Source organism: Cetorhinus maximus, chromosome 2 (assembly GCF_964194155.1).
Source record: "Cetorhinus maximus chromosome 2, sCetMax3.hap1.1, whole genome shotgun sequence".
In the NCBI taxonomy this organism is placed as follows: Eukaryota; Metazoa; Chordata; class Chondrichthyes; order Lamniformes; family Cetorhinidae; genus Cetorhinus; species Cetorhinus maximus.
In genome coordinates this window covers 223,308,678-223,335,761 of record NC_135880.1, presented here as the reverse complement: position 1 = coordinate 223,335,761, position 27,084 = coordinate 223,308,678, and the positions used below count along the sequence as shown (strand labels likewise).

Below are 27,084 nucleotides of genomic sequence, written 5' to 3'. Positions count from 1 at the left end.
TGTGGAATGGAGGAGAGAATTCACCCTCTTCCCACACTGGCCTCCTCTGTGCTCTGGTGCCCTTTAAACACGGCATCCGGAGTGAGGAAGCACTGAGGTCAGAGCCTGGTGGGAAAATCTGAGCCCACTGACCAGCGATCCGGAGCGTTTCCCGGGAATGGGTTATTAATGGAGTGGGACACAACGGGAAGAGGGGGGCGATACGCTGTGAAAACTCACCATCGTGGCTGGTGGGTGAAACCACTTTATTTCACGCTCGCTACCACAATTAGTGTGAATCTGGGACGATTCTGTCCCTTGATTCTGTGACCTTTAACACCCTTACTTAACAAAAACCCATCAATCTCAGTTTTCAAATTTTCAACTCACCCCCGCCTCCCTCCCAACCCCACCCCAGCCTCAGCAGCTTTTTGGGGGAGAGAATTCCAGGTTTCCATGAGCCCTTGTGTGAATAAGTCTTCCTGACATCGTTCCTGAAAATGACCTGCAGAGTGCAGTGCAGACCACCTGATTCCAGGCTTCACACTCACAATGCACTTTAATTGTCACAGATAATTCAAACTGCCTCATCAACTGGGAATCTCTGTTGGAGGATACGCCAGGACCTGGAGCCAATGCAGAGAGAGGAGGTGAATCCCAGAACTATCACCTGTCAAAATGCTCAGGCTATGTGTATGAATCCCCAGTATCGTGCTCACCTTAATGTGGAGTGGGGGGCCCTCTGGTGGTTGCAAGCAGTAAGAACTTGAAACAGGAAACTTGCTTCACCCATGAGCTCATCCTGAATTGGTAGATCCCAGTCCCGCCCTTTCCATCCTCTCACCACATCTGGACCATATGACATCCTTGGTAAACTATCCCTCTCCTTCTCAACTTGTCTGCAGCCTTTGGCACAGTTGGCCACAACATCTCCAAAGCCTCTCATCCAGCTGGGTGGGACTGTCCTCATCTTGTTACAATCTTATTGATTGAATTGTGGCCAGAGAATCTCCTTCAATGTCTTTCCTTCCCATTCCCATATGTACTGTTACCTCTGGAATCCATGAGAGTCTTGCCTTGGCCCCCTTTTAATTTGTTCTTGGAAAGTGAGTGTTGTTGTCTGGGCCAGCATTTATTGCCCATCCCTAATTGCCCCTTGAGAAGGTGGTGGTGAGCTGCCTTCTTGAACCGCTGCAGTCCATGTGGTGTAGGTACACCCACAGTGCTGTTTGGACGGGAGTTCCAGGATTTTGACCCAGTGACAGTGAAGGAACGGCCGATATATTTCCAAGTCAGGATGGTGAGTGGTTTGGAAGGGAACTTCCAAGTGGTGGTGTTCCCATCTATCTGCTACCCTTATCCTTCTGGGTGGTAGATGTTGCAGATTTGGAAGATGCTGTCAAAGGAGCCTTGGCGAGCTGCTTCAGTGCATCTTGTCGATGGTACACACTGTTGCCACTGGGTGTCAGAGGTGGAGGGAGTGAATGTTTGTGGATGGGGTGCCAAACAAGTGGGCTGCTTTGTCCTGGATGGTGTTGAGCTTCTCGAGTGTTGTGGGAGCTGTACATATCCAGGCAAGTGGGGAGTATTCCATCACACTCCTGACTTGTGCCTTATAGATGGTGGACAGGCTTTGGGGAGTCAGGAGGTGAGTTACTCACCACAGGATTCCTAGTCTCTGATCTGCTCTTGTAGCCACAGTATTTCTATGGCTAGTCCAGTTCAGTTTCTGGTCAATAGTAACTCCCCCAGGATGTTGATAGTGGGGAATTCAGCGATGGATCTTGTGCACTGCGAGATCTCACAAACAGCAATGTGTTGATGACCAAATAATCAATTTGAGTGATGCTGATTGAGGGATAAATATTGACCAGGACACTGAGGAGAATTCCACTGCTCTTCTTTGAAATAGTGCCATGGGATCTTTTGCGTCTACCTAAGAGGGCAGAAGGGGCTGTGGTTTAACATCTCCTCCGACAGTGTGGTACTCCCTCACTCCTACACTGGGAGCGCCAGCTTGGATTTTGTGCTCAGGTCCTTGGAGTGGGTATTGAACCCACCACTTTCTGAATCAGGAGGCGGGAATGCTACAAACTGTGCCACAGCTGAGCTAAGGGCAGAGTGCCCACACTGCTGCCACACACGGAGCTGACAGGTCTGTGTGCCAGCAACAGGCACATTGCATGAGCTGGTCTTCCCCCACTTTGCTGCCAGAGGATCTGTCACCCTCCAGTTATTGGGGGAGTGGCCCTCAGGCTGACCCTCAATCCTCCACTCCCATTGGCTACCTGACTGACACTGAAAATAATAGATTGTGTTTAAGTGGGAGGATGGGGCAGGCTGGGGTTGGATGTGAGATTAAGCTTCTTCCTGTGGTTCCCATTCTTGTGGATACAATATCACCACTTGCAGGTTCCTCCCCAAGCCACACACATAGGAACATGGAACTTAGAAGCAGGAGTAGGCCATTCAGCCCTTCGAGCCTGCTCCATCCTTCAATAAGATCATGGCTGATCTGGTTTGGTCTCAACTCCACTTTCCTGCCTGCCTCCCATAGTCCTCGAGTCTCTTATCTGTCAAAAACCTGCCTAACTCAGCCTTGAATAAAGTCAATGACCCAGCCCCCACTGCCTTCTGAGGAAGAGGATTCCACAGACTAACCGCCCTCTGAGAGAAAAAATTTCTCTCACCTCCATCTTAAAAGGGAGACCTCTTATTCTTAAACTGTGCCCCCTGGTTCTAGTCTCTCCCACAAGTGGAAACATTCCTCCCAGTATCCAACCTGTCAAATCCCCTCAGGATCTCGTACATTCCAATAAGATCACCTCTCATTCTTCTCAACTCCAATGGGTACAGGCCTAACCTGTTCAACTTTTCTCCATCGGATAAGCCCCTCATCCCTCATTCCATCCTGAATTGGAACTACACCGCCATTCCTTCACTCCCCTCCTAACACCACACTGGGTGTACCTACGCCGCACGGACAGCAGGAGGCAGCTCACCAACGTCTTTTCAAGGTCCATCAGGGACGGGCAACCAAAAGCTGGTCTTGCCAGTGGCACTCGCGTCCCAGGAACGAGTGAAAGGAAAGCCCGATTAATTCAGCTCTCGATTGGAATTAAACGGGGACTGTGTCATTCCACGGCTCTCCAGCAGATGGCACTCAGGCTATTCTTGGGAGAGCTAGGTGGGGAGAAGGATTCCTGGGCGTTGACTCACCTACCATTGGTACGCTGCTTCTACCAATGCTTCCGTCACTGGCGGCGGGGGCGGAGAGGTGAAGGGGGCAGACTATGGTCAATTGGAGGGCGGAGCTGGACATAAAGTCATGCGAAACCTTTGAGCAGCGGCTGCTTCAAGGGAATTCAGGACAATCTCCAGGATTATCATTGTGTCTGCGGCGAGGTTAGTGCTCATAGTTAGAAAGAATTAACTGTTGGGCACTGAGAGCCAAATTGGGAGACAGGAAGTTTACACAATGAGTTGTTGTGATCTGGAATGTGCTGCCTGAAAGGGGCCAGAAGGGTGGAAACAGATTCAACAGTAACTTTCAAAAAGGAATTGGATAAATCCTTGAAGGGGAAATATTTGCAGGGCAATTTGGTGGAAAGGGTTGGAATGGGGTGGGAGCGGTATTAATTGGATAACTCTTGCAAAAAGAGCCAGCACAGGCATGACAGGCTGAATGGCCTCCTCTTGTGATGTATGATTCTATGAATTCTAGTTGGAATTACTCAACAGTAACCTGGTTCTGAGCCATAACAACATAGAACAAAGCCAAGAAACAGGCCTCAGAGGCAGCTTGGGGAACCTGTCAGCGCTGTTCCAGAATTTCCAGCCGTCTTTTCAGCTTTTCAGCATTTCCGGTTCTCCTGATTCCACAAACCTGGCTGGGAAAACATTCCGATCGGAATGAGCTAATTCACTTGGTGCAATAACAACGCTTTCACTCGCTGGCCCCCACCGGGATTGCAGAACTCAATGGAAATTTTGTTTAAGGTGGTGAGGCGGGATAGATACGGGGGCATTTGGCTGCAGCTGAGTGCTTCAGCTGGAGTTTGGTGACTGAGGGCAGAGGGGCTCCTCTCCTTCTCTGCCTTCGCTCAGAGAAGAGCGGCGACCTTGGTAAGTAGGAACTGGTGAGTAAATTAGAAAAGTGTAATATTTTTTAATTTCCTATACTCGGATTTAACTGTGAAACGCCAGGAATAAGGGGAATTTAGGGCCGACAACTGACTTGTGAGAAAAGTTATTGCTCATGGAATAAAAGGGACAGTAGCCACATGGATACAAAATTGGCTGAAGAATAGGAAGCAAAGAGTAATGGTCAATGGATGTTTCCCGGGCTGCAGGAAGGTTTGTAGTGGAGTTCCCCAGGGGTCGGTATTGGGACCCTTGCTTTTCCTGATATATATTAATGATTGGTGTGGAGGGGACAATTTCAAAATTTACAGATGATACGAAGCTTGGGAGTTTTGTAAACTGTGAGGGGGACAGTGTAGAACTTCAAAAGGACATAGACAAGTAGGTGGAGTGGGCGGATACGTGGCAGATAAAGTTCAATGCAGAGAAGTGCGAGGTGATGTATTTTGGTACGAAGAACATGGACAGACAATATAAAATAAGGGGTGAAATTTTGAAGGGAATGCAGGAGCAGAAAGACTTGGGTGCATATGTGCATAGATCATTGAAGGTGGCAGGACAGGTAGAGAGAGCAGTTAGTAAAGCATATAGTATCCTGGGCTTTAGTAATAGGGGCATAGAGTACAAGAGCAGGGAGGTTATGCTGAATTTATATAAGACACTCGTTAGACCTCAGCTGGAATATTGTGTACAGTTCTGGCCACCATATTATAGGAAGGATGTGAACACATTAGAGAGAGAGCAGAAGAGGTTTACAAGAATGATTCCAGGGATGAGATACTTCAGCTGTGAGGGTAGATTGGAGAGTTTGGAACTGTTCTCCTTGGAGAGAAGAAGGCTAAGAGGAGATTTGATAGAGATGTTCAAAATCATGAGGGGACTGGACAGAGTAGATAGGGAGAAGCTGTTCCCACTCGTAAAAGGATCAAGAACGAGAAGGCACAGGTTTAAAGTGATTTGCAAAAGAAGCAAATGCGACATGAGAAAAATCTTTTTCACACAGCGAGTGGTTTGGGTCTGGAATGCGCTGCCTGGAAGTGTGGTGGGGGCAGGTTCAATCGAGGCATTCAAGAGGGCATTAGATGATTATTTGAATAGAAACAATGTGCAGGGGTGCGGGGAAAAGGCAGGGCAATGGCACCAGCTCATAATGCTCATTTGGAGAGCTGGTGCAGACATGATGGGCCGAATGGCCTCCTCCTGTGCTGTTAAGATTCTGTGATAAGTGGACGTGTCTACTTCACTTGAGAAAACAAGCAACCAAGAGTTGAAAGTCTGGTGAGGTCTTTGCCACCCAATTTCACTGTCGCTGGGTCAAAATCCTGGAACTCCCTAACAGCGCTGTGGGTGTACCTACACCACAGGGACTGCAGCGGCTCAAGAAGGAAGCTCACCACCACCTTCTCAAAGACAACTGGAATTAATAAAAAACAAAATCTGTGTAGGAAAAAGAAATCAATAAAAAGACGTCATAGAAGGGAAATGAATCAGCCACAACTGTGGTGGGTGGCTTATAAAAACTAGACTGTCACTTGAGGCGGACAGGCATTCATTGTAAGTGCTGTACCTGTAAGTGCACAGTGCAGAGCCTAGGAATATTCACCAGATTGAGGTAGGTGACTTTTTTCTAAGAAATAGTCTGTAGTCTCATTTCTGGATGATAGAATTGACAATCAGGGACAGTATTTTAAACTTGTGTGGAACCCTGGAGTACCCAGAGCAGTCCTGCTCTCCGTATTACCAAAAAAAATGCAGTAGCTTTGGGGAAAGTGCAAAAAAAGCTCAACACAGCTCAACGTAGTCATTAATAAATCCAATCGGGAATTCAGGAGCAACGTCTTTACCCAGAGAGTGGGGAGAATGTGGAACTCGCTATCACAGGAAATATTCAATAGTCATTAATAAATCCAATCGGGAATTCAGGAGAAAGGTCTTTACCCAGAGAGTGGGGAGAACGTGGAACTCGCTATCACAGGGAATATTTGAAGTGAACAGAAAAGATAAATTTAAGGGGAAGCTGGACACACATGAAGGAGACAGGAGTACAGGAATATGCCGATAGTATGAGATGAGGTAGGATGGGTAGACGCTCATGTGGGGTGGGGAGGTGATGGTGTAGTGGTATAGTCGTTGGACTAGTAATCCAGAGACGCTGTTCACAATCCCACCACGACTGATGGTGGAATTTGAATTCAACTTTTAAAAATCTGGAATTAAAAGTCTATTGATGACCATGAAACCATTGTCGATTGTTGTAAAAACCCATCTGCGGTTCACTAATGTCCCAGGGAAGGAAACCTTCTGACTCCAGACCCAGAGCAATGTGGTTGTCTCTTAAGTGCCCCTCAGTTATATCAAACCCAAAAAACGAATGAAACAAGACAGACCACCTGACATCGACCTAGACACCAGAAACGACAATGGCAATCTCAGTCTGGTCGATACTGAAAAGTCCTCCTTACTAACATCTGGGGGCTAGTGGGAGAGCTGACTCACAGACTAGTCAAGCAACAGCTTGACGTAGTCACACTCATTGAATCATATCTTACGGATAATGTCCCAGACACCACCATCACCATCCCTGGGTATGTCCTGTCCCAACAGAAGGACGGACAGACCCAGCTGAGGGAGCAGCACAGTGGTATACAGTCAGGAGGGAGTTGCCCTGGGAATCCTCAACATTGACTCCAGACCCCATTAAGTCTCATGGCATCAGGTCAAACATGGGCAAGGAAACCTCCTGCTGATTACCACGTACTGCTGTTAAATATCACTTGGATGAAGCACTGAAGGTGGTAAGGGCACTGAATGTACTCTGGGTGGGGGACTTCACTGATCATCATCAAGGGTGGCTCGGTAGCACCACTACTGGGTGAGTCCTAAAGGAGATAGCGGCAGGTGGTGAGGGAACCAACAAGAGGAAAAAACATACTTGACCTCATCCTCACCAACCTGCCTGCCGCAGATGCATCTGTCCATGACAGTATCGGTAGGAGTGACCACCACACAGTCCTTGTGGAGACGAAGTCCCGCCTTCACATTGAGGATACCCTCCATCGTGTTGTGTGGCACTACCAACGTGCTAAATGGGATAGATTTCAAACAGATCTCGTGACTCAAGACTGGGCATCCATGAGGCGCTGTGGGCCATCAGCAGCAGCAGAATTGTACTCAAACACAATCTGTAACCTCATGGCCCGACATATCCCCCACTCTACCATTACCATCAAGCCAGGGGATCAACCCTGGTTAAATGAAGAGTGCAGGAGGGCATGCCAGGAGCAGCACCAAGCATACCTAAAAATGAGGTGTCAACCTGGTGAAGCTATAACACCGGACAACTTGCATTCCAAACAGCATAAGCAGTAAGTGATAGACAGGGCTAAGCAATCCCACAACCAACGGATCAGATCTAAGCTCTGCAGTCCTACCACACCCAGTCGTGAATGGTGATGGACAATTAAACAACTCACTGGAGGAGGAGGTTCCACAAATATCCCCATCCTCAATGATGGAGGAGCCCAGCACATCAGTGCAAAAGATAAGGCTGAAGCATTTGCTACAATTTTCACCTCTTCCAGAGGTCCCCAGCATCACAGACCCCAGTCTTCAGCCAATTCGATTCACTCCACGTGATATCAAGAAACGGCTGAAGGCACTGGATGCTGCAAAGGCCATGGACCCTGACAATATTCCGGCAATAGTACTGAAGACTTGTGCTCCAGAACTTGCCGCGCCCCTAGCCAAGCTGATCCAGTACAGCTACAACACTGGCAGCTACCCGGCTATGTGGAAAATTGCCCAGGTATGTCCTATACACAAAAAGCAGGAGAAATCCAACCCGGCCAATTACCGCCCCATCAGTCTACTCTCCATCATCAGTAAATGGGAAGGGTCATCAACAGTGCGATTCAAGAAGGCAGCTCATCACCACCTTCTCAGGGCAACTAGGGATGGGCAATAAATGCTGGCCCAGCCAGCGAAGCCCACATCCCGTGAATGAATAAAAAAATAAACACTTGCACGGGTGATTTGGGCCAAATGGCCTGCTTCTGTAAAATTGGACATAATTTATAAACCATTCAAAAGTTAGACACAATAGCCAGCACCTTACAGAAAAACAGACGATGGTGAAAATGTGCAACCTCTGGGGATGGAAAGGTACCCCTGAGGGGCCTCTATCCTCTGATAGTCCCTGACCATTCCGACGCAAACTGTGTACTTGCCCAATATTTTGCTTTCATGGAATATTTGCTGTTGTGAGTGATTGTGAATTAGAAACTCATTTTACACCATTGGTTTCAGCACAAAGGGAATGTCAGGTGGAGGGTCTATATTCACTATCGCTGCAAAAAGGGACATGTCTAAGCTTTTTGTCTTGCACGCATCAGACACTCGTATTGGTTTTCTCGCGTGTGTCTGATGAATGCAAGACGAAAAGATTGGACGTGTCTCTTTCTTCAGCAACACTCAAGTCCTGTACCACCAGATTCAATCTCGTCCAACTTGCATTAGTCCTGGAGTTTACCTTCCTCCTCCGTCCCTGAGACCTTTTCTTCTATCTGATGTCACACAGATTTTGCTCCACAATCGAACTCACATTTGCAGCTCCATGTGGCTCATGTGTTGCTTTTGTGGTTAAAGTGTCACGGAAGAGAATGATGGAGAGAGAAAGGGTTTTATGATGCAAGAAAATCCCAGGCTGCAGAGGTGTGCAACACAATTATAAATACATTAAACAAGCCTGAATAAGATGAGCTGTGTTTGGGTTCTGTGGGTTATATCTGCTTGGTGACTGGCTGCAGTGTATTGTTGAGTTTATGTTGGCTCAGATCTCACGGCAGCACAAGGTGTATTGTTAACTAGAGTTGTTTGTGCATGTTCATGTTTCAAGCTTTGTATGTCTGTTTCAACTCTGAACAACATCCCCACTGTAGTACTAATGACCTCTGCTCCAGGACTAGCCGGGACCCTAGCTTTTCCTCAGGGTAGTGTCCTAGTCCTAACCATCTTCAGCTGCTTCATCAATGACCTTCCTTCCATCATAAGGTGAGAAATGGGGATGTTCGCTGATGATTGCACAATGTTCAGCACCATTCACGACTCCTCAGATATTGAAGCAGTCCATATCCAAATGCAGCAAGACCTGGACAATATCCAGTCTTGGGCTGACAAGTGTCAAGTAACATTAATGCCACAGCATTGTGTCAGATAATGACCATCTCCAACAAGAGAGAACCTAACCATCACCCCTTAATGTTCAATGGCATTACCATCACCGAAACCCCCACTATCAAAATCCTGGGGGTTACGATTGTCCAGAGACTGAACTGGTCTAGCCAAATAAATACTGTGGCTACAAGAACAGGTCAGAGGCTAGGAATCCTGCGGAGAGTAACTCACCTCCTGACTCCCCAAAACCTGTCCACCATCCACAAGAACAAGTCAGGAATGTAATGGAATGCTCCCCATTTGCCTTAACACTGCTGATGCACAGTGGCAGCAGTGTGTACCATCTACACTGCAGCAACTCACCAAGGCTTCTTCAACAACACTTTCCAAACCAGTGACCTGTACCATCTAGAAGGACAAGGGCAACAGAATCATGAACACCACCACCTGCAAGGTCCACTCCAAGCCATGTACCATCCTAACTTAGAACTATATTGTCATTCCTTCACTATCACTGAGTCAAAATCCTGGAACTACATCCCTAATAGTGCTTTTGGTGTACTTACACCACATGGCCATGACATGACTCACCAGCATCATCAACAAATGCTGTCATTGCCAGTGATGCTCACAACCCAAGAATGAAATTTTTTTAAAAATTGCTGCAAGTGTGAGCCTATATGTGCACAGCGAGGGTCAAGGGTCATACAGGATCTCAATGGACAACAGGGCTGACAGTCTATCTGCTTAACCAATGAGATTAGAAGATTGAGAATAAGGAGATAGAAAGAAGGATTGGATTAAGTGAGAGAGATAAGAGGGGAAGAAAGGAAAAGTACAGGAACAAAAAAATTATTTGACATTTTGAAAATCTCCTAAAACAATTCACAACCTGAAGGATTGAGACTCCACACTTAAAAATTATTCACTTTCTGGGCACCAGGTTGATTGGAAGTCAGTTGTGTTATGACCGGATGGGAAGAATGAGCTGGCTCCCCTTTTTTATTCAACCCCTCCCGGCAGGTCGCCACAAAGGTTTGTTTAAAATTCTTACCCCATGGATGACTTTTCCCTATTCAAATGTATTTACTTTCTAATAAGGAGCCAATCCAACCAGGTTTCCTTGAGTCAAAGAAAGAGTAAGTTTATTAGTTACTAAAAAAAAAACCCTGAGGAAAAATAACAAAAGACGCGAGAACCACGCACGTTGATCAGAAATGAGAAAATTAAGAGTCCAGATAACAGTTACAAAGAAAGTATGTCCTTGAATATGTCCTTGGCTTGTCTGTGGTGTAGATGGTGGTATATTGTGGCTGTAAAGTTATATGATTCCAGTAGAACTTTGGAGTTGTCCTTGTTGGTTTTTGTAGTCTATTTGAGACACTTGTTGGTTTGATTCAATTCTGAAAGACACCCTGTTACAACACTTGTCTCCAGCGAGAGAGAGAGAGAGAGAGAGATAGAGATCGTGCCTTTTTAGTGGTGTTCTTAGGAAACTGCCTTGTTTCTTGCTGTTTATCTTAAAGGCACTTGCTTTCAGTGAGAGAGAAAGAGAGAGAGACAGAGAGAAATCGCCTGCCTTTCTCTGCAGGGGTGTTGCTTCTTGCTTCTGTCACTGTCACTCACTGGTCTTCAGCCAGTTTTTAAGCCATTTTCTCTGTGAATTCCCAGGAGGGGGAAATAGGTGCGTCTTGCATCTACCGTCCATTTTTCTTTCATCTCAGAACTTTTTTACACACGTTCTGAGATACAAATCAACAGGAGATGGGTTTTTTAAGATTTCTGATGAGATGTAGGAAACAGCCCATTGTCTCCACAAACACGGGAGATTAAAACCCAGGCTTTTGCATTGTCCAAACCTTTTTTCAAGTCTCTCTGTTAGAAGTGGGCATTGACGCCTTTTCGGGTGCAAAGTTCCATGTTGTCAGGGCACATCTGTCAGTGTGAAACCACAGAGGAATTTTCCAGAATGTGGTCACTTTACTGTATCAGCCGTCTTTTGATCAATGTCTTTACTTGTATTCCTCTAAAAACCCCAGGTCTTCCTTAAAAAGTTCAAGATGTCCCAAGGTAGTTGGTGAACTTGTAGCCCACTTTCATCACAGTAGTTCCATAGCTTTGTTACATAGGATAGATGGCACAGAAACAGGCCATTCAGCCCAACCTGTCCATGCTGGTGTTTATACTGCACTTGAACCTCCTCCCATCTTTTCTCCCACCTAAATCTATCATTGTAACCCTCTATTCCCTTCTCTCTCATAAGCTTATCTAGCTTCCCCTTAAAAGCGTCTAAACTACTCACTTCAACCTCTCCCTGTGGTAGCGAGTTCCGCATTCTCACTTGTCATGGCATATAGAGGATACTAACGCTGATAGGCACTAGACTTAAGTTTCTGTGATAAGCTTAATGGGAAATTAACATGAAAATACAGCAAGTGGAATCAGATTCAGGTGTGAGGTCTCTCATGGTCAATCAACCTTGGCCTTCAGGTATCGGCCAAGGCTCATTGAATAGCACTCCGCCCCTGAGTCAGAAGGTGGTAGGTCTAAGCCTCACTCTAGAGACTTGAGCCCATGATTCATACTGAAACTCCCAGTGCAGTGCTGAGGGAGATGCTGTGCTGCTGAAAGTGTATTTTTTGGATGAGACAATAAACCATGTCTGCCCTCTCGGGTGATGTAAAAGATCACATGGTGTTTTTGGAGAAGAGCAGAGGAGTTATCCCAGGTGTCCCGGCCAATCTTTATCCCTCAATCAACACCTTAAATGGATTATCTGGCCATGATCACGTTGCCATTTGTGGGATCTTGCTGTGCGCAAATTGGCCGCCACATTTCCTACATTACAACAGTGACTACACTTTAAAAGCGCATCATTGACTGTAAAGTGCTTCGGGACATTCTGAGGTTGTGAAAGACACTGTATAAGTGCAAGTCTTTATTTTATTCATTTATCAGCACGCACATGAGGAACAGCTTTTAAAACCTCAGAGCCTGTTACGTTGTGGATCCCACGCCCACTATTCGCTGAGGTCAAGGGAGATACGAAAACCAAGTCAGAGGAGAAGATTAACGTCCAAACGGGCACATCATTAGGCACAACAACTAAAAAAGTAAAACTAACCACGTGGATTTGCAGAAGACCTCATCACATCGTTGAAGTGGGTAAAGTTAGTTTGTTTAATCACTTTTCATTATGCAGTGACTACTGTTACCGTGGCAATGATCGAGCAGATCTTTGCCGTATATATCAGTGAGCAGAGAAACCTTATTGTACGGGGTTATTAGACCCTCAGCAAGTGATTCCTGGACAGAAGGAGGCCATTCGGCCCATCCAGTTCATTCCAGCTAACCGCAGAGCAATCCATTCTGTCCCAGTCTCCCGCTCAGTTCCAGGACCCCTGCAATTTAATTTTCTTCAAGTGCACATCCAATTTCTTTTTGAAATCATTTTGATTGTTTCCCCATCCACCACCCTCATCCGCAGCAAGTTCCAGGTCATTACCACTTGCTGTGTAAAAAATGTTCTTCCTCACATCCCCACCCCCTCATCTCTTGCCCAAAACCTTAAATCTGCGTCTCCCTAGTCCTTGTACAATCAGCCAATGGGAAGGGTTTTTCTCTGTCTAGATTATCATAATTTTGTGCATGTCGGTCAAATTTCTTAGTTCTGTTGAAGAGTCATACGGACTCGAAACGTTAACTGTGTTCCTCTCCGAGGATGCTGCCAGACCTGCTGAGTTTTTCCAGCTATTTTTATTTTTGTTTTGTTCCCCTCAATCTCCTTTGCTCCAAGGAGAACCATCCCAGCTTCTCCAACCCAACCTTGTAACTAAAAACCCACATCCACGGAACCATTCTTGTAAATCCACTCTGCACCCTGTCAAGGACTTTCACATCCTTCTGAAACTATGCAGACCAGATACTGGAGCCTAACAAGAGCTTTATATAGGTTCAGCATACTTCCCTGCTTTTGTTCTCAATGCCTCTATTTATGAAGCCCAAGATCCCATATGCTTTGCTAACCATTCTCTTGATGTGTCCTGCCACCAAAGATTGATGCACATGAACCCTTGGGGCCCCTCTGTTCCTGCAAACTCTTCAGGACTGTGCCAATAAGTCGATATTGCCTCTTCCCATCCCTTCTTCGAAAACGCATCACCTCACGTTTCTCTCTTTAAAATACCACCTGCCACAGATCTGCCCATCCTGCTAGCCTACGTATGTCCTGTTACTGGCAATTTGTATCATCCTCGCTTTTCGCCGCTCCTCCAAGTTTGGTGTCAACAAATTTTGAAATTTTACTCCGTATTCCAAGATCCAAGTTATTTATATATAGATAAAGTAGTGGTCCTAGCACTGACCCTTGGGAAGCATGACTTTCTATCACCCTGTGGTCTTGTAAAACGACTATCTACTGCAACTCGCGGTTTTGTCCTTAAGCCAATTTTTTATCCAATTGTACATGGCCCTCCTATTCTATAAGCCTCAATTTTGTTAACCAGCCTTTTATGTGGTTCCTTGTCAATCACTTTCTTAAAATCCATATAAACAACATCCAGTGCATTCCCTTAATCAACCTTCTCTGTTACTTCATCGAAAAATTCAATTAAATTAGTCAAGCACAATCAGCCTTTTACAAATCCGTGCTCCTTAATTAACTCAAACCACTCCAAATTCCTGTTGATCTCTTCCCTGATTAAGGTTTCCAAAACCTTACCCACCACTGATGTTAGATTATCTGGCCTGTACTTGCTAGGACTGTCCTTGCACCCTGTCCTGGATAAGGGGCCACACCTGCCACTCCTCAATCCTCTGGCACCTCCCCAACATATAGGGAAGATTGGAAAAGTTATGGAAAGCCCTTCCACTATCTCCACGCCCACTTCCTTTAGCAACCTGGGATGCAAGCCATCCGGACCAGGTGACCCTAAGCATAGCCAGGTGACTCCAGGACCTATAATTCCTGAGGAGGTGACCTGCACAGATGCAGGTAGATAGTTTGAATTAATAACATTGAAGGTGTTATCGATTATGAAATAGAATATTTTAATTCTTCCAGCCATTCATTTTCACTGTTCTTCTATCTTTTATCTTTCAAGAGATGGAAAAGTGTCAAGAACTCAGACCGGTTGTGTTGAAGGACGGTATCTTGTGGCTTGAAGGTAAAGTTTTATTGAACAATTCACAGCTGGTGGACGGGGAAGGATAATGAAGCCACTAAACAGACTCTGATCTCTCCCAGTGCAGGAATTGGTAAACTCACCGCCCAGAGTGAGAGTTGATGTCTCTGCTCCCCCTCTCCGAACTCTCGGTGAATGTGTTGAAGTCCCACACACAATACTTTCCTTTCCCAACAAAGGTCTTTATTTCTTTATGGAATCGACCCGACATAGATCAGCTCAGGCAGAGGCCAGACAACTGCAGCACACACACACAGACACAGACAGACACAGTTATACACAGGCACACACACAGACACAGACACAGACACAGACAGACACACACACAGGCACCACACAGACACATAAACACATTTACACATGCATACAAACACATACAGACACACACACAGACATGCACAGACACGTACACACACAGACACACACGCACAGACATGCACGGACACATACAGACCTCAATGCAACACAAAAACAACACAAATGTCTGGTTAAATTGCAAGGAACCCAATCTCACATACAGACAAACACACACATACAGACACACAGACATGCACAGACACAAACACAGCCACACACACAGCGACACAGGCACACACGCACACACATAAACAGACATAGACACACATACACAGACAAACAAGACACATAGACAGGCACTACACAGACACATAAACACTCACACACAAGTGATAGAAAGTAAATCGGAACCTCCACTGTCACTAACCATAGCTCTGGCCCACAACATGCATGTAAAAGTGTATGTTACCAAAGCAACTTGGAATCCCTGAATGAATTATAACACACCATCACCACAAGTGTTAAAATTGGCATAAACTGAAACCTACAGACTCTGGGCCAAGAATTGTACCAGCTAAAGTAAACCAAGAAAGTTGTCTCCTGGTGGCGATTGGGAATCCTTGCAATTTAACCAGACATTCGTGTTGTCTACGTGTTGCATTGAGGTCTCACCTTGACTAACACATTGTGGCTCACAGGAAAGTGTTGATGTTTTATCCATTTTGCCTGTCTGCTCACGATGTGAACGTGACCGGGTCAGAAAAAAGGGAAAATAATTGATATTTACTTTGGAAATCCACGACTCCCAAACATAGCGACATCTGATTGGATGTTGGGGACGTGAATGGAAAAAACTCTGTACACAAACCTAAACTGTTCAGAGACAAAGAAGGAGTTGATGAGAGAGGCGGATCCATTTGCAGTAATTTGGAATAAAATTAAACCAAATTCGAGATTTTTCAACTTTTCGATCAGACATTTGTGGGTGTTCTTGGCTGTTTAAGTGATCAATCGGTCTGAGCTGGCACAGGGATCCCACGGGTCTGGAATGATCTGGTTACATTCCAACTTAGATCGACTTGAATTTGGAAATGACCATCCCTCTATCTCCAGACAGTTCCCTTTGACAATCTGATACCAGCCTTTGGTTTAAGTTACAGATGGCATCATAGACTTTTTCCGCTGATAGTTACCCCAACAACTCAAAAAAACGATGGGAATCGAAAACAAAGTATTCTCCGGTGACTGGACATCAAACTAACTCTTAAATGTAATCCACCGACTTCCTGCTGTGTGGTAACACAGCTAGAATCGTAAAGACTTTTCAGCCTGAGTGTGAAGCAATATTTACACACTGAGCTCAGATCTTGCATATTGATCATAAAATATCATTTAAGGTTGAGAAAACATTGTCTTTTTAAAAAAAACTTGTTTTTAATTCAAAATAATCAGTATTGACTATTTGGTTCTTGCACAATGCAGTCTTGTAATGACTTGTTAAAACACAGTGCGGGTTAGACACCACATATAGTTACCTCTCCGATGCAATGTCGGTTAAACCCTTTCATCTTACTGTGTGACAGCTGTATTTACCCAGGAAGTGAGACCTTAACTTGATATCTAGCTGTCAGCCAGGAATAGCTGTCTCACCTCTGAGTCAGAAAGTCATGGGTTCAAGTCCCACTCCTTAGACCTGAGAACTTAAACCAGGCTGACTCTCCAGTGAGCCCACCACCCTCTGGGTGAACAAGTTTTTCTTCATGTCCCTCTATAAAACCATAGACGTTACGGTGCAGAAAGACATTGGAGTCATACCTAGCGTGAAGGAAGATGGTTATGGTTGTTGGAGGTCAGTCCTCTCAGTTCCAGCACATCACTGCAGGAGTTCCTCAGGGTAGTGTCCTCGGCCCAACCATCTTCAGCTGTTTCATCAATGACCTTCCTTCCATCAAAAGGCCAGATGATTGCACAATGTTCAGCACCATTCGCGACTCCTCAGATACTGAAGTAGTCCATGTCCAAATGCAGCAAGACCTGGACAATATCCAGGCTTGGGGCTGACAAGTGGCAAGTAATTTTCATGCCACACAAGTGCCAGGCAATGACCATCTCCAACAAGAGAGAATCTAACCATCACCTCTTGATGTTCAACGGCATTACCATCACTGAATCTCCCCACTATCAACATCCTGGGGGTTACCATTGACCAGAAACTGAACTGGACTAGCCATATAAATACTGTGGCTACAACAGCAGGTCAGAGGCTGGGAATCCTTTGATGAATCCTGACTCCCCAAAGCCTGTCCACCATCTACAAGGCACAAGTCAGGAGTGTGATGGAATACTCCCCACTTGCCTGGATGAGTGCAGCTCCCACAACACTCAAAAAGCTTGACACCATTCAGGACAAAGCAGCCCACTTGATTGGCACCACATCCACAAACATTCACTCCCTCCACCACCAACGCACAGTGACAGCAGTGTGTACCATCTACAAGATGCACTGCAGGAATTCACCAAGGCTACTTAGACAGTACCTTCCAAACCCACAGCCACTATCATCTAGAGGGACAAGGGCAGCAGATAGATGGGAACACCACCACCTGGAAGTTCCCCTCCAATTCACTCGCTATTCTGACTTGGAAATATATCGCCGTTCCTTCACTTGCTGGGTCAAAATCCTGGAACTCTCTCCCTATCAGCATTGTGGGTGTACCCACGTCACATGAGTTGCAGCGATTCAAGAAGGCAGCTCACCACCACCTTCTCAAGGGCAACTAGGGATGGGCAATAAATACTGGCCTAGCCAGCGAAGCCCACATCCCGTGAATGAATAAAAAAAGAGGCCATTCAGCCAAGGAGTGTCTGCCTAGATTTTATGCTCCGTTCTCTGGGGTAAGCTCTTGAACTCATGTCTTTCTGATTTAAGAAGTGAGAGTGAAGCCCATTGAGCCTCAACTGACAACATAAAGCATGGTGTTATTTTACAATTAATTTTGGAATGCACTCACTGATGATAATTATCAATAGAACCAATATTGATAGATGATCAGATTGATGTTGTGGCTGGGATCAGTCTTTTAATAATTCTTTCTTTTTCTTTTGCAAATTGTGCTGAAACATGAAGGAATGCCAGGAGGTAAGATATGGACATTTTCAAATATTCATAAATTGAAGGGTCTATGTTCACGACTCCAACCTATCATACTGATTGGAGAGTTAATTCCCTTTCCTCTGCTATTTTAATTCAGTTGATGATCTATTTAATTTCTCTATGTAAACACATTAAAGAAAGACTTATACCTTTCTTTGCTTGTTCCTTGCACCTATACCCTGTACCTGACTTGCCCCTGTAGCACCTTTCATGACCTCACAAAGCCTTTTACAGCCAATGAAGTTTTGTTGAAGTACAGTTGCTGTAGTAATGTAGGAAACACAGCAACCTGGGTACGCACTGCAAGCTCTCAAACAGAAATGTGATAACAACCAGGTTATCTGTTTTCCAATGATGTGAAATCCATTGCTCTTCTTTGGAATAGTGGCCATAGGATCCTTAACATCCACCTGAGAGGGCAGACGGGATCATTAGTTTAAAGGCTCACCTGAAAGGTGGCAGCTCTGACAGTCCAGCACTCTCTCAGTACTGCACTGAGAGTATCAGCCTAGGCTTTTTTTGCTTCTGAGTAGGACTGGAACCTATGACCTTCTGACCTAGAGAGGAGAGTGTTACCCACTGAGCCACAGCAGATTTCTCATGACTCAGGGGAATAGTATAGATGCAGGAGTGATGGGGAGGAGGGAGCACTGGGGAGTAGAAACTGAGGAGGAACAGGAACAAACAGAGATACATGCTGAAGGACTGACTGTTTAAGTGAATGTGCCCAAGAACCACCAGTCACACAATTTACAGCTCTCCTGTGTTATTTGGGTTGCCAACTCTGGTTGGAGGTTTCATCACATGACCTCCTGCCTCCAACCACCCCACCCCACGTTACTGCCATTGCTCAGCTATCATTTAAGTGTCCTGCCTTCCCATTGCCCAATCAGAAAGCTAACAGACTCTTCGTTATCCAGTTGGTTGATTCTTGACAGTCATTTTCATCCCACATTTTATCATTAATAACTATAGCGTTAAAATTTATTTTTTTGTTAGAAAACATAATTATTCCCAGGTGTTGCTCACCTGGAGATTAATCTTTTAACTCTTTGAGGCTCCAGGGCAATCCTGGAGAGTTGGCAACCTCACGTGTTATGTGAGTGACTTACCTGTTTTATTTAGTGTTGAACACCGCTCTTCAAATTGTGTTCCACCCCGTGAGTGTCCAAATGGTGTCTTGTACACTGTGGACAGGTTGGCCTTTTTAGTAAAAAACTTATTCTTGGGACGCAGGCATCCCCCAAGTCCAACTTGACATTTGTTAGCTACTCCTAATGGCCCTTTGGAAAGGTGATGGTGAGCTGCCTTCTTGAACCACTACTCATGTGGTGAAGGGACTCACGTGAAGGAGCGGTTTCTATATTTTTAAGTTGCTTTTGTGTGTGACTTGGAGATGGTTTTCCCACATGGTTGGTTGTCATTCTCTGTGGTAGAGGTCTTGGGAGGTGATTTTTTAAAATTTGCTTGTGGGGGCTTCACTGGCTTTTAATTTTTCTATGGACCTAGTGTGTACTAAGTGGGGATGAGCAATTGAAAATTCTGAATATCCACAATCAATGTAGAGATTTATTGCCCTAATTACCCTTGAGAACTGAGTGACTTGCTAAGCCATTTCAGAATCACTTGTAGGCCAGGTGTACACTATCCTTCCCCAAAGGGCATTGGTGAACCAGATGGATAATTCTCATTAGACTTTTAATTTCAGATTTTTATTGAATTCGAGTTTTACTCACCTGCTATGGTGGGATTTGAACCCAGATCTCAGGGTTATTAGTCCAGTAACAGTAACAATACTAATACACTACACTACACCACCACCTCCTCCTCCTGTTATGAATTTTGTGGGACTTGTGATTTTGGAAAAGGCTTTACTTAGTGTTGTTGCCTGTCTGTTAAAAAATTTATTTCTATTTAGATTTTGTGAAAGATTGTCTCAGTTTTTCACGCAAGGACATCGTGTTAGTGCAGGATATGCGTCATAAACTCCTGGTATTCTCCAACGAAGGGAAATGTGAAACAGCCAAATTTCGTGACCTAAATAAGAAAGAGAAAACTAAAGGTACTTTTTTTTGGGCAAATTTAACAGCTGGACAATTAATGTGCATTTCATCCATCCCAAGTTCCTAGTTAAGTTTATATATTAAATTTTTTTATGGGCCTAGTGTGTACTAAGTGGGGACGAGCAATTGAAAATTCCGAATATCCACAATCAAGTAGAGATTTATCCTGTACTTCTGGGGTTTAAAGTGTGTTGATGTTGTAGCTTAATTGGGTCAACTTTCATAGAATCATAGATTGGTTACAGCACAGAGGGAGGCCATTCAGCCCATCATGCCTGTGCCAGCTCTCTGCAGGACTAATTCCACCACCTTTTCCCTGTAGTCCTGCAAACCTTTCCTCTTCAGAAATTCCCCTTTAAAAGTCATGATTAAACCTGCCTTCAGCACATTCTCAGGCAGTGCATTCCAGATCCTAACCACTCACCTCCAGAAGGTTTTTCCTCAAGTCTCCATTGCTTCTTTTGACAATTCCTTTAAATCTATGTCCTCTCGTTCTCGACCCTTCCACCAATGGGAACAGTATCTACTCTGTCCAGACCCTTCATGATTTTGAATATCAAATCTCCTCTCAGCCTTCTCTTCCCCAAGGAGAACAGTCCCAGCTTCTCCAATCACTCTATGTAACTGAAGTTCCACATAGGAACATACGAATTAGGAACAGGAGTAGGCCACTCGGCCCTTCGAGCCTGCTCTGTCATCAATAAGATCATGGCTGACCTGATTGTAACCACCACCACCCCCTCCCCCGCCTATCCCCAATAACCTTTCACCCCCTTGTTTATCAAGAATCTATCTACCTCTGTCTTAAAAATATTCAAAGATTCTGCTTCCACCACATTTTCAGGAAGAGAGTTCCAAAGACACATCCCTCTGAGGGAAAGAATTTCTTCTCATATATGTCTCAAATGGGTGACCCCTTATTTTTAAATAGTGACCCCTAGTTCTATATATCCAGCAAAAAACATCCTCTCCACATCCACCCTGTCAGAACCCCTCAGGATCTTAAAGTTTTCAATCAAGTTGCCTCTTACTTTTCTAAACTCCAGCGGATACAAGCTTAACCTGTCCAACCTTTCCTCATAAGACAACCTGCCCATTCCAGGTATGAGTGGTAAACCTTCTCTGAGTTGCTTCCAACGCATTTATATCCTTCCTTGAATAAGGAGACCAATACTGTACACAGTATTCCAGATGTGTTCTCACCAGTGTACTGTACAACTGAAGCATATCCTCCCTACTTTTGTATTCAATTCCCCTCACAATAAATGATAACATTCTATTCGCTTTCCTAATCACTTGCTGTACCTGCATACTAACCTTCTGTGTTTCATGCACCAGCACACCCAGATCCCTCTGAATCTCAGAGCTCTGTAATCTCTCACCATTTAGATAATAAGCTTCCTTTTTATTCTTCCTGCCAAAATGGACATTTGCCCACATTATACTCCATTTGCGGGATCTTTGCCCACTCACTTAACCTATATATGTCCCTTTGTAGCCTCCTTATGTCCTCTTCACAACTTAGTTTCTTACCTGTCTTTGTGTCATCAGCAAATTTAGCAACCTTACCTTCGGTTCTTTCATCCAAATTGTTTATATAAATTGTAAAAAGTTGAAGCCCTTGCACTGCTCTCCCCGTTAAGCCCTGAAACCCTGCTTCAGGCTGGGAAATTTAGAATTTAGACAATAAATTTCAGTTAAATGCTAAATACAAACAAAATTAGATTTTTACAAAGAGATTCAAATCCCAGGAGCCATTCTCACATTTCTGCACCCTTGCTAATGCCTTCACACCCTTCCTAGAGTTTGGTGCCCAAAACTGGTAATTTGCTAAATTTGCCAATCTAAAAATTATTAAGCTTCCTGTGCCCACGAGCGCCACTTGTCCATTCCCCTGTCCTTGTCGACAAAGTACCTGTTTTGGAACCTGCCTGGTGCCCTTCACCTGAAGCCACTTCTGTCCCTGTGCCATACTTGCCTTGTGTCCCAGCTAACAATCAACACCTCCCAAAGCTACCTCAGTCCCTTCCCCAACACCAGAATCTATCCTGCCAGTACTGATTGGCCAGCCAACAATCCCTAAAATTACAACCCCCACCCCTGCCATTAACATTGGCCTGTCAAAACCAACATACTTTCAGATGGGAAAACCAACACAGGCATAAGACGCAAAGTGCAAAGACTCCATCAGGTGTCAACAATTTTAGGGGGTCTTTCACTGTCACTGGGTCAAAATCCTGGAACTCTCTTCCTAACAGCACTGTGGGTGTACCTACACCACAGGGACTGCAGCGGTTCAAGAAGGCAGCTCACCACCACCTTCTCAAGGGGCAATTAGGGGTGGGCAATAAATGCTGGCCCAGACAAGCGACACCCACATCCCATGAATAAATTTTTGAAATATTGAATCTTCTATTCCGAAACTTTCGTCATAAAACCCAAGAATCCATTATGTTCTTGTCTGAACGAATCCATCCCTTGGTGCTGCTTTTAGAACCACAGGAAAGTTACGGCACAGAAAGAGGCCATTCAACCCGTTGTGGCTGTGCCAGCTGGAAAAAAAAAATAGCCGCCCATTCTAATCCCACCTTCCAGCATCTGGTCCGTAGCCTTGCAGATTACAGCATTTCAGGTGTAGATCCAGGTACCTTTTCAATGAGTCGAGGTGATTCTGCCCCAAACCCCAATCTGGTCAGCGAATTCCAGGCACCACCCTCTGGGTGAAAAAGTTTTAATGACTTGTGCACCCGAACTCCCAACTCATTTTTCCCTCTACCTCATCTAGTCTATCCCCATTTTTTAAAAAAAAAATTATTATTTAATTTATAATAAAATGAAGGGGTCATGTGACCACATAGAAGTTATATGCTGATTCTCAATTTAGTCACTAATTTGAGCTTTTTTATTCTCTTTGTCACTAGCAATGAGGCCTGATAACTTAGTGAATGGTAAGTTATTGAATTGTTTGGACGTGAATATTCCTGACAAATTACAATGAGTTGCTCCAAAGCACTTGCCTGATTCTCCAATCATGGTTTCTTCTAACATTCAGGGGGGTTTCATTGTAACCTAACCCACCAGGAAGGAACAGGGTGGGTTTTTTGGGGGAGGGATAGTCTGTCGGCTATTTTAAAGCCCAACCATTGAAGGCAACAAGAACGTAAATCGGAGGGGGATGTGAAATTGGCAGCTGATGCTACCAACCAGGTGGGTTAGGTTAAAATATACTCCCTCTTAGGATCCTGTTTGGGGCACATTTAGAGCAGGTTTTGAAGCTCGTCTGGGTAGTTTTCATGGGTAACTGCAACAGCTACAGAATGGTGCTGAGCCCCACAGAGTAGGACTGGGATATGATCCTCCATCTGAGCTAAGTTAGATCACAGTCATAGTCATAGATTAGACCCTAACAAACCCTTTCAAAATCCTGAGGCTAAGCCTTAACACTGGTTCAAACTGACTCTATGGCCACCCTCCAACAGCTCGCCCAACTAGCATTTGAGCCTCCGTCATGAGTATGGGAAGGCAATTTGACCACCAGAGGCATCACAGTGCAGCCATATCTTAATCCATGTTCACATGAACATCTTCTTGGAGGGAGTGTTTGTGTTTGGAGAGGGAATTGCTGCGAAATTTACCACAATGCGGAGTGGCTTGTGATGGAAGCAAATTTTTAAAATGTTTAAATATTAAGTTTAAAAATTCTCCATTCTTTAGGGTCTAATCGACTGCTTTTCGATTAATTAAACTAGTCTGTGGTGATCTTGGAACTTAAAAGATTTCTCCCTACTTACTCTGTCAAAACTCCTCATAATTTTGAACATCTCTATTAAATCTCCCCCTAACCTACCTCGCTGAAAAGAGAACGACCCCAGCTTCTCCAGTCCCTCCGCATTAATTCGGGGGGGGGGGTTTCATTGTAACCTAACCCACCAGGAAGGAACAGGCTGGGTTGAGGTCCCTCATCCCCGGAACCATTCTAGTAAAGCTCCTCTCACCAAGACTTTGAAATCCGTCCTAAAGTGTGGTGCCCAGAATCGGACACAATACTCTTGCTGGGGCCTAACTAGTGTTTTATAAAGGTTTAGCACAAAGTACTTGTGTACTTTACCCTTCTATTTAAAATAACTTTTATTAAACCGCCTTCTCAACTTACCCTGCCACTTTCTTAGCTTTGTACACCCCCAGGTTTCCTTCAACCTGTTTGACTCAAGTTACAGAACCTATCACTGGTGTTTTAAAGATGCTTTGTTTATACTTTGTATTTGATCTTTTCACAGGCATCGAATTTGATATAATTTACTATGAGTCAGAAGAGTGCACTAAAGGTTGTAATTTCCAGGATACCTCATTTCCAGTTTCCTTTAGAGTGCAGTGCAACTCAAAGAGATATCAAATGTCATGCAGCAAGTCCAAAAGTATCGAGTTTCTGGTGGGTACAATCCTAAAATTATTACATCAAACCCCCACCAGCGCCCCCCCAGGGCACGATTTTCCACTGAGGGGTAACACAGTTGAGAAATGGAACACATTTCCCCTTCTCCCGCTCACTATTTTCAGCCAGTCACAAAGCCATGCAAGCAAGCCTTAGGTTCAATCTGCCATTGTGTAGGTTACAGGTGCTACAGTTGCTCATAATGCACCTGGAGTGAGAAGTAGCTGTGTTAGGACTCTCACCTTTGAGTTAGATACAGAGAGCGGTGAGGACATGCAGATTCCCATGCCATGTGGCGACGAGTTCCATCTCCTAACCTTTACCAACATGCCCTTTAATTCTTTCACTGGCTGTGACAGCATCCCTGGCGTGAAAGCGGTGGTGAGCTGCCTTCTTGAACTGCAGCAGTCCATGTGGTGTAGGTACATCCATAGTGCTGTTCGGAAGGGAGTTCCAGGATTTTTGCCTGTGGGACAGCTCTCCCAATTTTGGCACAAGCCCGCAGATGTTCGTAAAGAGGACTTTGCTGGGATGACTGGGCATGGTGTGCCATTGTCATCCCCAGTGCCTAGCTTGATGTGATGTGGCTTGTCCGGTTTTATTCCTTATTGACTTTTCTATAACAGTTTAGTACAACTGAGTGACTTGCTAGGCCATTTCAGAGTCAACCACATTGTGCGGTATCTGAAGTTGTATGGAGGCCAGACTGGTTAAGGCTGGCAGATTTCCTTCCTTAAAGGTCATTGCTGGATTAGGTGGGTTTTTAAACCACAATCTGATAGTTTTCATGCATTCGAGAGAGTCGCAATCACCATTACTGAGATTAGCTTTTAGATCCAGCTGCTTTGGTGGGATTTGAACCCATGTTCCCAGAACATTAGCCTGGGCCTCTAGATTACTACTCCAGCAACATTAACAGTACCACTACCCCCAGGTGAGGAAATTTCACCTAAATCCTTTATTTGGTCTGTTACTGACCATTTATATTTATGGGCCCTAGTTCTGGATGCAGGCACAGACAGTGAAAAAAACAACTCCTCCACAACCATCCATTTGAACTACTTCATCATTTGAGAGACCCCTCTCAGGTCTCTGCTTTGCTTTCTCAAAAGGAAAGAGCCCCAGCCTGCTTAATCTTTCCTGATAGTTGCATCTCTTTATTCTGGTAAGGTCTTTATAGATCAGTATCTCTTTTGTGGTACAGATATCATAACTGTACACAGTATTCGAACCAAGATTGTATATAAATATAACATTACCTCCCTCTTCTTTGGTATTGCCTTCCTCTAGAAACAAACTGCAGTCCAGTTTATGACCTTATCAACTTGCATCAATATTTTTAATGATTCCTGTATCTGCATTCTCTGGTTTCTTCACTTGTCAATCCCATTTAGTTTCTGAGTGGAAATTTTGTATTATAAACTTAGACTGAGTTTTCCTGGATATACTGTGATGAATTTGATTTTTTTTTTATAAACAGGAGCAGAATACTCCAGACGAAGAAACAGTGGATGGCAGCAAGCGCAACATCATATTCTACATGAGTGACAAGGGACAGTTCTCAACGTTTGAATCCGACTTCGCGCGTGGTTACTGGCTGTGCACAGAGTTTGAAAATGGACTTTATAAGTTAGCGTTAAAGAAGGTGACGGCTTCGGGGGATATCGATGAAGAAAAACACTTGACGTTGCAGGAAAGTCCGGGAAAGTATAATGGCAGGAGCAGACAGGCCAGTCTCCCGAAAACAAGCTGACACTGCTGTTTCAAAAAAGATCATTGCAAAAGCCGTTTCCGGGGGCTAGTTATACCTGTTGGTTACGTTGTGAACATTGTTATATATTTGTTTCTCAGCTTCTGTCGCTTGCTGCCCAGATTTAGTCTCAGAGCTGTTGCAATAGTTCTCAGGATCAATTGGCGTTTCAGATGATTTCTGTCAACATTGTACTGTAGTGAGAAAAAAACCCTGCAAAATAGCTGGCAAGTTGAGGACAACTCTAAGAATAAGCTAATGATACGTGACAGTAGGAAGTTCGTTCCCTATGCTGTCTAACTTAAGCTCTAGTTATAAGCTCAAGCATTTTTGGCTTATAAAAGCATAATTATTGTTGAGTAGCTGGCCTTGGGAAACAGGAGTCCAGCAAAAGTTATGATTTATTAAGGTGTTAACTTGTTATTTTACTAGTTGAAGGTGCTTTAAAAAGTACAGCTGCTTTTTGTAGAGAAGGAATAAGTTCACATTTTAATTGGAAACTTTGTCAGAAACTGAAAATTAGATTATACTGAGGTATTGTGTCAATTACTTTTAAACATTGAACACAGGAAAATACCTTTAAAGTTACTCAACTTATATTATATTATATTTATTATATTTTCTCACTCATTTTGTCCTTGTCTAAACACTTGCAGATAATTTTGTTATGGTTTTCTTCAAAATTAAAGCCATTTCAAAAAAGATCATTGCAAAAGCGGTTTCCGGGGGTTAGTTATACCTGTCGGTTACGTTGTGAACATTGTTATATATTTGTTTCCCAGCTTCTGTCGCTTGCTGCCCAGATTTATTCTCAGAGCTGTTGCTTAAGTTCTCAGGATCAATTGGCCTTTAAGATGATTTCTGTCAACATTGTACTGTAGTGAGAAAAAAACCCTGCAAAAAACCCTGTG

At 44.4% G+C, this 27,084-nt stretch overlaps 1 protein-coding gene across 3 annotated transcripts; it reads left to right on the top strand.

The window, feature by feature from the left end:
- Window positions 1–3,261: 3,261 nt before the first annotated feature.
- Window positions 3,262–26,877, top strand: LOC144671143 (uncharacterized). 3 transcript variants are annotated; one of them, XR_013573898.1, is made up of 8 exons: window positions 3,262–3,384; window positions 14,397–14,459; window positions 17,902–17,913; window positions 19,847–19,990; window positions 22,913–22,939; window positions 24,269–24,420; window positions 25,904–26,611; window positions 26,643–26,877. XR_013573898.1 is itself a non-coding variant. In XM_078533060.1 (7 exons), the coding sequence occupies exons 1-7, from the start codon at window positions 3,273–3,275 to the stop codon at window positions 26,174–26,176; spliced, it is 783 nt and encodes a 260-aa protein (XP_078389186.1). In that variant the 5' UTR covers window positions 3,262–3,272; the 3' UTR covers window positions 26,177–26,877. The 3 variants fall into 3 exon arrangements, 2 of the variants coding, with proteins under 2 accessions (XP_078389186.1, XP_078389187.1); XM_078533060.1 differs by having other exon boundaries at window positions 25,904–26,877; XM_078533061.1 differs by lacking the exon at window positions 22,913–22,939 and having other exon boundaries at window positions 25,904–26,877.
- The last annotated feature ends 207 nt before the right edge of the window (window positions 26,878–27,084 follow it).

Coding starts and splice junctions, on each gene's coding strand:
- LOC144671143 (XM_078533060.1), top strand. CDS start 3,273: ATGGTCAATTGGAGGGCGGAGCTGGACATAAAGTCATGCGAAACCTTT. Junction 22,940..24,268: donor GCCTGATAACTTAGTGAATG/GTAAGTTATTGA, acceptor ATCTTTTCACAG/GCATCGAATTTGATATAATT. Junction 24,421..25,903: donor CCAAAAGTATCGAGTTTCTG/GTGGGTACAATC, acceptor TTTTATAAACAG/GAGCAGAATACTCCAGACGA.